The 13,610-nt window shown below is 37.7% G+C and overlaps 1 protein-coding gene across 1 annotated transcript in view; it reads right to left on the reverse strand.

The window, feature by feature from the left end:
• RC3H2 (ring finger and CCCH-type domains 2) overlaps positions 1-13,356 on the reverse strand; it is a 46,585-nt gene extending 33,229 nt beyond the window's left edge. Inside the window, exons 1-3 of the mRNA XM_021691200.1 lie at positions 13,250-13,356; positions 5,945-6,242; positions 2,836-2,953 (exon numbers count right to left, since the gene is read on the reverse strand). Coding sequence (XP_021546875.1) covers positions 2,836-2,953; positions 5,945-6,175 — 349 coding nt within the window. The 5' untranslated portion in view covers positions 6,176-6,242; positions 13,250-13,356. The remainder of the gene's footprint in view (positions 1-2,835; positions 2,954-5,944; positions 6,243-13,249) is intronic.
• Positions 13,357-13,610: the final 254 nt, after the last annotated feature.

A 13,610-nucleotide genomic window follows, 5' to 3' on the forward strand; every position in this document is an offset into this window, starting at 1 on the left:
GTTTTAACAACAGGAGTATTCTGATTCTGTTTATTACTATTCTGTGGTAATAGGAGTCTAATTTGCAGTTACTTCAAATTTTATTTAGGTATCCTGTTCTCTGGGTTGCATGTGTCTCTCAAGAGAGTACTTTGGGTTTATTTAGTCTGTTCTTCATCCAGTTAATTAATGAAAAGTTTAGTCAAAAGTAATGATTAATAACAGCTCAAATTTTATTGTATACATGACGTTTAGAAATACAACTTAATGGCAAGCTCTTAGATCATAATCCCTTTCCCTGACTCACAGATATGCTCCAGCAATTCTTTCCTCTCTCCCATATCATTACTTCTTCCCTTTCTATTTGACTGCTTCCGTCAGCATACAATAAAAACAAGCATGCTGTTATTTCATCCATCTTAAAAATAAATAAATCTTTTTATTCATCCCTCTTTGCCTACCGGCTCTGCCCCATTTCTTTCTTCTCTTTTGTGGCAAATTCTCTAATATTGTATTGTAATTGAATATAGATTCAATATCTCCAAATTCCTTGCTTCACAATCTTTAAAACCTACTCCAATCAAGTTGTTGCTACTATTACTTCATCAAAACTGCCCATCATGACAATTACCTCTACTCTGCTAAGTCAATGGTCAATTCTCGGTCCTTACCTTACTTGACCTTTCAACAGCCCTCAACACAGATGACCACTCCTAATTCCTTTAAATACTTTCTTTACACTACACCCTCCTGCTTTTCTTCTTTCCTTTTATTCCAGGTCTTTTCTGATTTCATCTTTTCTTCCTAACTTCTTAATGTTAAAGGGCCTCAGGACCCAGTTTTTCTTCTCTATCTACATTTATCATGTACATGATCTTAGCCAACTTTATTAATTGCTGTAAATACTACCCATATGTTAATGACTCCCAAAGGTACAGTTTCTATACCTCATTCCTTAACATATATCCATTGGTTACACAATAGCATCCAAATGAAGATTTGACACCTCAAACATAATATGACTAAAACTGAACTCCTGATCTTTTCATCTAAACTTGATCTACCTTCAGTATTCCTTGTCTAGGTTGATGGCAATCTCTTTTTCCAGGTGCTCAGACCCCAAAACCCAGAAGTCATCTTTGATTCTGCTCTTTCTCTCATACCCTACGCGCAATAATTTAGAAAATCCTCTTGACTCTACCTTCAAAATATACGCATGCCATTCACTTCTTACTACCTCCACTGCTACTGTTGGCCCATTAGCCTATAAGCCAATACCCTGCTCCTACCCTTGCCCTTCTACACCGCATTCTCAAGAGAGCAACTAGAGAGATCCTTTAAACATTAGTCATACTGTGTCACTCCTCTGCTTAAAACCCTAGAGTGACTCCCCAATTTCACTTGCAGTAAAAGCTCAAGTTTTTAAAATGGCTTGCAAGTCTGCATATTATCTGGTCTTACCACTTCCTTCATCTATGTCCTTCTGCTCTCCCCCTAACTCACACTGCTCCAGACACACTCCTATTATTGTTCTTTGAAGATACTAGGCATGCCCTGGGGAATTTGCTATTGCCTCTCTGGAACTTTTTTTTTTTTTTAAGATTTATTTATTTGAGAGAGAAAGACTACGAGGGAAAGAGAATCCCAAGCGGACTCCTTGCTGAGCACAGAGCCTGACACGGGGCTCAATCTCAGGACCCTGAGATCATGAACTGAACCAAAACCAAGAGTCGGACACTTAACTGACTGTGCTACCCAGGTGCTCGATCCTTATTGCCTCTCTGGCACACTCTTTTCCCAGGAATCTACATGGCTAACTATCTCACCTCTTTCATCTCAAGTTTAGAAGCTACCTTCTTAATGAGTCCTACATTAACCACCTTCTGTAAAATTGCAACCTGCCCTTGTCCCCTCACCCTGACATCTCTGATCCCTCTAAATGTATTATTATCAATTGTAACATACTATATAATTTTTTATTATGCTTATCGTTTACTATACTTTCTCCCTTTTCTAAACCTTAAGTGCTATAAGGGCAAGCATTTTACTCATGTATGCCAAATACCAAAATAGTGCCCAGCACTTAGTACATGCTTGTTAGATATCTGTTCAGTAAATGAATGACTGAATGAATGAGGTAGATAAACTAAGTTTCTCAAGGAAATCACTATGTCCTCAATATTTGCAACAGTGCAAAGCACAGAGCAGATATAAAATAAATACTTGATAGATTCATCTATGATGCGTGGGTCACTGGGTATGTGATGATGAACAAAATAGAAATCCGTTTCTGTCACAACACTTAAAATAATTTATTGCACTTATATGCCTATCTCCCCCAATAGACTGTGGGCTCTGTGAAGGCAGGGACCCTAACCACGACTAAGTGCTCAATAAAATTGAATGATTGAATGAATACATGAAATTGTCTTAGTAGGACTTATTAAAATTAATATTCTGCTATTATTTTAATGAATACAAACTGCAGAAATCTCAGTATGTAGTGTCTGATGAATTCTTAAAATAGTAACAATATTGGTTATTTTCAGTTTCCAAGAATTGTCCAAACTTTTAAAACTTAAAATTAGGGGCGCCTAGGTGGCTCAGTCGGTTAAGCGTCTGCCTTCGGCTCAGGTCATGATCCCACGGCCCTGGGATTGAGACCCACATTGAGCTCTCTGCTCAGCAGGGAGCCTGCTTCTCCCTCTCCCTCTGCCTGCTGCTCTGCTTATTTGTGCTCTCTCTCTCAGTCAAATAAATAAATATCTTTAAAAAATTAAAAAAATAAATCTCAAAATTTAATAGGGTATATTACCAAATCCTGCTCACCAGTAAAAAGACTTTTTATGAACTTACCTTTACCTCCACTTAGTGGTTTCAAGTAGAGTGCCAAATCCTCAACACATTTCTTTGCAACCTCATAGTGTTTGTTCTCACCTAAATTACTTAACTTTATTGACTGATGATCTGGTACCTAAAAACAAAGAAAAATCGAGGAAATACATTCATCCAGCTCATGGAACTGTTATTTATATATTTGATAATAATCTTGGTGAGTATAAAAATTATAATACAGAGACAATACATCAAAGTAGTTTAAGTAAAATTAAAGCCAAACACCTAGCCAAACTGCTTTCCAAGAACCAAGGTTACTATACTCAATAGCAGGGGCTTGGTGTATTAATAAATGGAAAAAGCAGCAAGTAGTTAATAATATTGTATCAATGTTAATTTCTTAAGCTTGATAACTATGCTATAATTTTGACAGATATTAACATTAGGGGAAGTTGCAGAAAGTTATACAGGTTCTCTGTACATTATTTTTTGCAACTTTAAAAAAAGGTATTTCAAGATAACTGGAAAAAAAGTACTTAGCACCTTCTCACTATGTAATTTACTTATTATATTTATTGATAATGGTCTGTCCCCTTTTTGTAGAATAGAAACACCACAAGACACAGTACTTTTTTTTTTTTAAGTAGGCTCCATGCCCAGCATGGAGCTCAATGTGGAGCCTGAACTCATGACCCTGAGATCAAGACCTGAGCTGAGGTCAAAAGTCAGACACTCAACTGACTGAGCCACCCAGGAGCTCCAAGACCTTAATGAAAGGTCAAAAGCTGGGCATAAACTGCAGCTCTGCCACTTCCATGAGTGATCTTGAGTAAATCACTTAACTGCTCCAACTCATGGTTTTCCTATTTGAAAAATGGAGATGAAAATCCTTATTTCATACTGCCACTATGAAAATTCCATTTAATCCAACAAATATTTGTATTTATTAAGTATATTAGGGCGCTCAGTTAAGTGTCTGCCTTCGGCTCAGGTCATGATCCCAGGGTCCTGGGATTGAGCCCCGTGTCTGGCTCCCTGCCCAAGTGGGGAGCCTGCTTCTCCCTCTCTCTCTCTGCCCTTCCCCCCCAACTCGTGTGCTCACTCTCTCCCTCTGCTCTCTCTCAAATAAATAAATAAAATCTTTAAAAAAATACTTGTATTTATGGAGTACTTAACATGTTCCAAACACAGTTTTGGGCATTAGACAACTATCAGTGAGCAAAACAGACAAAATTTCTTGCCCCTGGAGAGCTTACATTCTCGTGAAGAGAGAGGATGGAGCCAATAAATCAAAAACCATAATAAATAAATACGTAGTATGATAGAAAGTGATCAGTAAAAATTACACAGCAAGGATAAGGGGGATTGGGAGTGCTGAAGAGGGGCTGCAATTTTAACAGGTGTGGTCAGGATAGGCTTCCTTGGGAATCATGACATTTGAATAAAGACTTGAAAGAGGAGAGGTAATAAACATTCTAGGCAAAGATAACAGTCGCTACCAAATCCCTCAGGTGGGAACATGTTTGACATATTTAACAATTGGCTAGGAAGCAATATAGCTTAAGCAGAAAGAATGACGTCAGTAGTAGCAGGTGGGGCTTTAAAGGTAACAGAAATCACACTGTATAAGCCTGTAGGCTATTAAGCCCAATTGAGAGGACATTTATAAATGACAAAACATAATACCTGACCTATATAGCAGACGCTAAATAAATGGCAGGTAGCTAGTATAGTATTTAGGGATCTAAGATGGCACTCTTTGCAAAAGGCACTGTTATTTTACATGCCATTAAGAAAAACTGCTGCCGGGCGCCTGGGTGGTTCAGTTGGTTAGGTGACTGCCTTCGGCTCAGGTCATGATCCCGGAGTCCTGGGACTGAGTCCCACGTTGGGCTCCTGGCTCCACAGGGAGCCTGCTTCTCCCGCTGACCCTATCCCCTCTCATGCTGTTTTTCTCTCTTTCACTCTCTCAAATAAATAAATAAAATATTGAAAAAAAAAAGAAAAACTGCTGCCAATTATGACATACTATTGATTATAGATGCATCTTGATTTCAGTGTCTAACTGGATTATGAACATTGAAAATAAATATGTTTTAAAAGAAAAACTTCAAATATCAAGACACTAAAAGAATGGGATATTTTTAATTCACTGAATTTTCTAAGAAGTGGTTTAACAGAAAAGTCCTTTCTTGCTTTAATATATAGTGCATGATGTACAGAATTTCATCTTCTTCCTTACCTGTAAAATGCAAATAACTATCTGAAGAGCTATGGAAAGAATTAGTAATAATAGTTGTTGAATACTTACTATCATACCTAACAAAGTAAGACTTTATTAAATGGAAATTATTATAAGTCTAGGGTCTTGGTTTGATTTCAGTAAAATGATTATAAACAAGAAATATTAATTTTATAACACATGAGCATAAGAAACTGTGAAGAATTTGGTACTGATACTCTGGAAATTGGTTCATCCCTAAATAGACCTTACTTTCTCATTTGTAATATTATCCTGAAAGTCAAGTGAAGTTAAAAAAAGACTCCAAAACCTCCATTTGAGGGTCCCAGTTGATTAGTATCTAGCCAAAGCTTTGAATATATTTCTTTTCATATCACCTAATGAATATGCTTATTTAAAAATGTTCCTTATCCTGGGCGCCTGGGTGGCTCAGTTGGTTAAGCGACTGCCTTCGGCTCAGGTCATGATCCTGGAGTCCCGGGATCGAGTCCCGCATCGGGCTCCCTGCTCGGCAGGGAGTCTGCTTCTCCCTCTGACCCTCCCCCCTCTCGTGTGCTCTCTCTCTCTCTCTCTCTCTCTCACTCTCTCAAATAAATGAATAAATAAAATCTTTAAAAAAAAAATGTTCCTTATCCACCAAAATAAATTATAAACATAAATTTTGACCACTGCACTGAACACAAAGAAGCACATAACTATAATGGAATTTATGGTTTTGCATAAGGATTTATGACATTATCTAAAGAAAATTTTTGCAGAATATAATCATGACATCAGATATACTGTTTTTTGAGGTCTCAAGTATCACTAGACACACTTTGTACCCCTTAATGAACAAAGGTCTATAATTATTACATACACCAAATTAGTAAAACCTTGAAAGCTTACCTGGGCTCCAACTAACTGGAGAAGTGCAAAGTTGACAGGAAGCACATCAATGTCTGTGTTGATGGCAGTCTGGTCAAAAGGACAAGCTTTTCGGTGAAGTTTATTCAAGCAGGTCTTGCAAACAGTGTGTGAACAACCTAAACTGATGGGTTTGTGCACATTCTCATCAAATTCATTATAGCAGATTGGACAGGACAGAAATTCTGTCCATTGAGCTGCCTGCACAGGCATTGTGGAAGCTGGATGCTCGGGTTAGCAGTCTAGCAGATCATTATTTTGCTGTGTAGTGTTTTGTAAGCTGGAAATGGACAAAAGTAAGAATTAACCCACATAATATTCATCATTCACCTTTTAAGAGTTAACTGCTTAAGTCAACCATCACAGCTTCAAAACCTAAAATACTCTGAATAATTTTATATGCTTTGGATGTCTTTTTCTTTAATCTATTTGCTGAATTTGTTAAATTTCTGAAATTTTGTCCAGAAACAATATCTGTATAGTGTCCTTTTCAACTAAACATATTTATATTGGCTGCTCAAAGAATAGTCGACTATCAAAGCTTTTATGTATTTTTCTTAATGACCACATCAAATAAGTAGATTAACTTTCCACGTTTCATTCTTAGGAACACAAATTACTTTGGATTGCTTGGGTTTTTTGGATAGCTACTACCGCCAAATATATTAAAAAATGGTCTAAGGGTTATTGGACTTTGAAAACTATTGATCCAAAGAATATTATAGTGAGTCAAGTGTGAAGAAACAGCCACCTGAAATGACCAAGTCAGATAAGGATATGTTCAACTTGGCAGCTTCACGAAAGAGGAAATCTCTGGTCAAGATTTGACTAAGAGGCTAACAAAGGTACTGAAAATCAAAGTATATGAGATGATGATGACAGAGCAGTTTGTCCAAAAATTTAAAAAAAAAAAAAAAAAGATGCTAACCTTAAAATATAGAAATACAGTGCCAAAGTTAAAAAAAAAAAATTGTCTTACAAATCTAGAATGTGGTCCCCTACAATACTTTTGACAAAACGTATCTTTTAGTGAGAGAGGTATACAGATACACAACCCCAAACTGTCAGGTCCAATGAGCAAGATATGGAAGAATAAAGCAATATTCTCACCTAATAATTCTAAACAGAAAAAAAAAAGCAAAATATAAATTTTTATCTTTACATATGATTAAAAGGCACATGGAAAAAAATGATAGAATTCTTTTTCCTAAGATTAAAATATTTATTCCATGATTTGTAATAAAATATTTGGCATCAAAACTATACTGCACTCTAGGGGCCCCTGGGTGGCTCAGTCGTTAAACGTCTGCCTTCGGCTCAGGTCATGATCCCAGGGTCCTGGGATCGAGCCCCGCATCGGGCTCCCTGCTCCGCGGGAAGCCTGCTTCTCCCTCTCCCATTCCCCTGCTTGTATTCCCTCTCTCGCTGTGTCTCTCTCTGTCAAATAAATAAATAAAATCTTAAAAAAAAAAAAAAAACTATACTGCACTCTAAAATCTTTAGATACCTAACTTGAACACTCCACATTTCACAAATTTTTCATATTTTCCAATTCAAAACTTACATAAGTCTGACAAAGGTTCTCTGGTGAACAGATATCTAGGTATTTAGGGCAATTGAATAGCCACTACTTTATTTCATAAGAATGTTTACCAATCCAAATATCTTAGTTCCACAGAAATTAGATGTTTAAGACTATAGTCAGATTCAAGACAGAAAAGTATATAACTGATTCTCTAATATCCCCACATCCAAATGAAGAATTCTGTTAGCTTTTATTTTGCTTTTATGTTCACAAAAACTAAGGTTTCAAAAAATATCTTGGTAAATAAATCACAGGGCTTGTTATATAAAAAGCACCCTGTACAAATTTCTCCTCAAACAGTTCTAATGTAAAGTATCTAATATCTTTATGTTTAAACTAGCCAAATCTTGCAAGTTATACTTATTTTATACTTTTTACCCTTGCATTGCCACATCTATTAATGCCATCAATCTTAAACCCAGTTAGTCTGCTTCCAACTTTAGAGATGAGCACTGAACAGGTGAACACATCACTTCTTGAAGCTATTTAACATTTGAAATGTTCAGTTTTCTAGGCTGTAGGATTATACAAGAAAAGGCTTCTGAGGGAGAAGGCATTTTATCTTAAATCTACTGAGAGGCCTAATTTAGTTAATAACCTGAACTAATAAAATATTTATCAAAACAAGACACTGCATCTATTTTTTCATAATGGCCACCTGTTTGGAAATGCTAATTTTGTGGGTTAGGGTATCACACTGTGTAATAGGAAACTAGTAGGAAACACTTTTTCCTCATTTCGTTTTCTAAGATCACCCTGAAATGCTTTACATTAGTAAATGAGTCGGGGGTGGGAGAAGCCGTTTAAGTTTGAACTAAACATAAAAATGCTATCTTTCATATTTTCTTTCACGTGTTAGTTTTCAAGTATTTCAAACTACTCCAGAATATACTGGATAGTTTTATGTTATAGTATCTCCCATGTGTTTCTAGGTCTACAAACACCAGATGCTGTAATATAATTAATACTGAGAACTTTAATTTCTAATAGAAACTGAATACCTTAAAAAAAAAAAAGAAAAATTCTGCCAAAATTGGTCAGTAATTCTGCCAAATTCTCCTGCTATGTGTCAGAGTCTAACTTTCTGACAGGAAAAGTATGTACTAAATTCTCCTTATATAATAAGTCATAGGAAAAGTTTTTTTTTTTAAATGTTTTTTTCAGTACCATTATCAATAAATTTTAGATTCCTCAATTAAGATAAAGACAAAATAAAATTTTATCTAAAACACAGAAGCAGCTTATATAGTCCACCAAAATTTTTTTTATTTTTTTTAAGATTTTATTTATTTATTTGAGACAGAGAGGATAAGAGACAGAGAGCATGAGAGGGAGGAGGGTCAGAGGGAGAAGCAGACTCCCCGCCGAGCAGGGAACCCGATGCAGGACTCGATCCCGGGACTCCAGGATCATGACCTGAGCCGAAGGCAGTCGCTTAACCAACTGAGCCACCCAGGCGCCCAGTCCACTGAAATTTTTAATTCGGGATGGCAAAAGTGACTTTCATTTCTTCCTTTTTTTTGACTTTGATTTCTTTAAAAAAGGCACTTCGTGGGGCGCCTGGGTGGCTCAGTTGGGTAAGCGACTGCCTTCGGCTCAGGTCATGATCCTGGAGTCCCGGGATCGAGTCCCACATCGGGCTCCCTGCTCGGCGGGGAGTCTGCTTCTCCCTCTGACCCTCCCCACTCTCATGTGCTCTTTCTCATTCTCTCTCTCTCAAATAAATAAATAAAATCTTTAAAAAAAAATCATTTAAAAAAAAATAAAAAAGGCACTTCGTAAACATTTACCTAGGAAGTATTTTTATAACCAAAAATGATAAATAGCCTATTGTCTGTATTAATTCCATAGTAACTTACTTGACTCTCTGGAATTCTAAATTGCTAATAATACTTAGAGTTAACAGTCAAGTATCAAACCTGAAGATAGTCCCAAAACATCTCAAAGTGAGATAAAATGGATTAAAAAGCAAAACTCAAAACAAACAAAAAGCCCACAAGTCTAAATACATAAAGAGACTATTTAAAAAAAACATTCTAATTAAATTACTTATAATAATGAAGTAACTTTCAGTTACTAGTTAGTAAAATTGAAGAAGAATAACAAGATAAAGCAGAGAAGAAACACTACATTATAGGTGCGACCTTAAAGATTTTCCTCAAGTAATTTTCCAGGCTGTAAGTTCCTTGTTATGAATACTAACTTGTAAAATAGAAAGAGTAATTAATAGACATCTCTGATATGATGCAAATTATGCATTGCTTTATTAAGAGCAAACTGCATACCAGCTAAGTACTCTCATTTTTTGTTATTAGTCCACCATGACATTATGCAGCCAGCTCTGGACTATGCCACCTGATTTTAAAGTGCCAGAATAAAGTTTATGCTTCTTTCACTATTGTATAATAAAAAATATCTAGTATTTTACAATTCTCTTCATAAAAATCTAGACATTAGGGCTCAAGTCTGTTAATTAAGACATTCATTGTTTTCATTTTAGTTCATCCATGTGAGGAATTTAAGCTCCTGAAATGAAAAGTACTGAAAAGTACTTCTTAGTTCAGAAACCTTACAAATAATCAGTTTTGGACTTCAAAAGTTATTATTTAAAGCATCAGGTACAATTGAGACCTTAGCCTATAAAACAGCAAACAAAACCAATGGAAATAATCTGCAAACTCTAAAACTCGGCACTCAAACATACTGAAGGGACTGGAGGAAAAGGAACTGAAGTACAGTTTTAAAGACTGCTATTATAGGGGCACCTGGGTGGCTCAGTTGGTTAAGCGACTGCCTTCGGCTCAGGTCATGATCCTGGAGTCCCGGGATCGAGTCCCGCATTGGGCTCCCTGCTCAGCGGGGAGTCTGCTTCTCCCTCTGACCCTCCCCCCTCTCATGTGCTCTCTCTCATTCTCTCTCTCTCAAATAAATAAATAAAATCTTTAAAAAAAAAAAAAAAAGACTGCTATTATAAGTGACTTTAGTATAAGTTAGGAAAGATACAGGACTCAAGTTTTTTCTTAAATCCACCCTGAGCCTGAACTCAGTTTTTTAATCAGTATAAGATTTAATTTCCCATGTCTTCTAGTGTAACACTAATGGGATAATTTTCTATTTTAATTAGCATATCCAATAAAGTTTTGCTTTGGTGATGACAAGATATGAACAATATTTATTTTTGAGACAGAACTTACTCACTTCTGCCTATCAAATAATGGCCACTGGATAACTTTATTCTTCATATTATCAAAGTCCTTAGCTTTTTGATTATTCTGATTGCAAGATGATACTGTCAGGAAATTTTTGGTTTTCATGTGCCTACTTTTATTCAGGTAATTTATTTCTCAGAAGAGCAGTGCTGTTTTAAACAGTGCTGTCTAATAAAAACACAATGTGAGCCACAAGTAATTTAAAGTTTTCTAGTATTCATATTAAAAAAGGGAAAACAGATGATATTAATTTTAATAATAGAATTTAACCCAATTTATCCAAAGTATCATTTCAACATGTAATCAATATAAAAAATTATTAAAGTAGCTTAATTATTTTTTTTTGCACTAAGTCTCTGAAATCTGGTGTGTATTTTATTTTACATTGATACCACATCTCAATTCACACTAGCCACATTTCAAGTGCTCAATTGCCACATGTGGCTATTGGCTTGTATTGGGACAGTGCAACTCCAGAGTACTTAAAATTATAAAGTAATAATCAAAACTAACTTTTATTAAGAATTTGAGGTGAAAGTCACAACCACACTTAAGAAGTTTTCATAAAACTAGAAAACCTGAGAAATATAAAGATGTAACTTACAACAGTTAGGAGACTGGATGCAAAACATTACTTTTGATTTTCAGCTCGCTTTATTTTACCACATGCTTCCTTTTTCAATAACTAGAAAGTGAAACTTCAATGCAGTCCAACCAAAACAATAAGTGCTTATTATAATAAGGCCTTGTTATAAGTTTATTTAGCATTCTTAGATACTGCATATAGCTTCGAAGTTTCATTTCTGAACACAAAATTTTGTGTTAAAAGAATACTTCCCCCCAAAAGAATTCTTGTTAGCTTTTTCAGACTGGAAGATATAGCAAATTACAAAAGCAGAAAGTGAATTAATGAAAACATATGAACAAAAGACATTAAGTCTTATATGTCAGGTCAACACAACAGTAATAACAGATCAGGAGTAACTCAAAGGATCCACTAATGAACAGAACTGCAATTAAATCTTCAAAGAATAGGAGGCAATTTGAATTTTAACATCTGCTTTTTCTAAACATGTTTGGAATATACGCTTAACATTTTGTCCTTCTAGCAATTTTCCAAACTCTAAAATTTGGAAAACATGCATCTCCAAATTAATAATAGCAACATTAAAAAATTTGACAGGATTTAATGGCCTCTATTCCTTCAAAAACTAATGTGGAATGAACACAGGAAAAGGATGTTATAACAGTGGTGTTGCTTTTTAGATAGTAAAAGAAGGTAATAATGGCAAAATACATGAACTTTTCTTAATGTTTCAAAAGCCTTAACTAAATTTGTGTATTTAACTAGAAAAAGGCTGCACAGGGTAATTAAAACATTTGTTTCTTTGCTTTTGGGTGAAATTATATCAGTGTAGTAGCAACGTTTGCATTCTCGGGTTAATCAAAAGTTCCTATTGGAAGTTAATAGACTAATACAAAAATAGAAAAAAGATTACTTAAGCACTTTGTAATAAAAAGTTATTCTAGTCACAGCGGTTTGGGGGGAGAGTAGGAATTAAAAAGGGGCCCAGGTAAAGAGAGAGTAGGAATTAAAAGAAGGGAACCTAGGTGGTTATTTAAAAATAAAACAGGCTGGGAATCACGAGATTAGATCTACTTCATGTCAGTGATTACTTGAGACTATTTTGGTGTCAAGGTTCTACCTTGCCGGTATCTTAAACTCCTCTGTGATTAGAAGGATGGAAATGACAGCTACTCTCATGTTCTCCCTTCCTGAAAGCTAAGGGCAGAGAAAAGTAGAGCTGCTTCTGAGAAACAAAGATGCTTTCTACCATTCTTCTAAGATGGTGGAAGAGTCTCCTTAAGAGGCTTCCCCAAGAAGGAAAAATGAAAGAGGGAAAGAAGAAAGCCACAGCAGAATTCCCTGGCCGTGTTTCATGCCATTGCTCCGTCACATCCACTGTGCAACCACTCCGGTCCGGCCATTTCGTTCCCAGGAGGTTAAGCCCTCCCAGGGCATTGTTTGGCCGCGGTCCCTATTTACCACTCAGATCGCCTCCACCATCCCTGCTCTGGGATCTCGGGAAGCCCCAGGACAGAAACCCGAAAAGCTAGGAGAGGGCTTGGTTTCGAGGACCTCCTCCAAAACCCCTCTTGCCAACTGGTGTAGAAAAGGGAGAGAGAACCCTGGCCTCTGCTTGGGTAGGTTCCTCAGGGGTCAGAGGCTTCCCCTCCGCCGGTGTCGAAGGGAGGTGGCCATTTGCGCCGGGCGCTCGGTATTGAAAAAGCCCTACCAGAGAGAGGGGCCTCCGTAGGCCCCGGACTCCGGGCCCTGTCCGAGCGTCAGGTGCGGCCCTCAGTTCCCAACCCTCAGGGCACCGGCGACGACAGCACACAGGCCCCGGGCTGAGACCGGTCTCCCGCCCGACCGCCGAGGACTTAGGGACCCGAGCTAGGGCCCGAGCCGCATCGTGCCCGCCCCCGCCCTACCTGTGGGGGCCCGGGCGGGGTCGCTAAGGGCCGCTCCCGGGAGCCCCGCGACGGCGCGGCTCGGCGACGGAGGCGCCTCGTCTCGCCGGGGCAGAGCTCGGCGGCGGTTTCACGACCTCAAACTCCATCGGGAGCTATAGGGACAGCCCCGTTGGCGGCGGCGGAGGCCGCGACGGGGCCTCCTCCTCCTCCCTCCGCCTCCGCCTCCTCCTCCTCTCCACGGAGGCGGTCCTGGAGGGATCCCGACCTAGCTCTCGCGAGAAGATACTCCCCCTTTCACGCGAGATCACGCAGGATTGGGAGTAAAGGAGGTGGAAGGAAAGAGTAGCAGCCCCCGCCACCTGGACTGCGCATCAGCTTC

Source organism: Neomonachus schauinslandi, chromosome 13 (assembly GCF_002201575.2).
Source record: "Neomonachus schauinslandi chromosome 13, ASM220157v2, whole genome shotgun sequence".
Classification (NCBI taxonomy): Eukaryota; Metazoa; Chordata; class Mammalia; order Carnivora; family Phocidae; genus Neomonachus; species Neomonachus schauinslandi.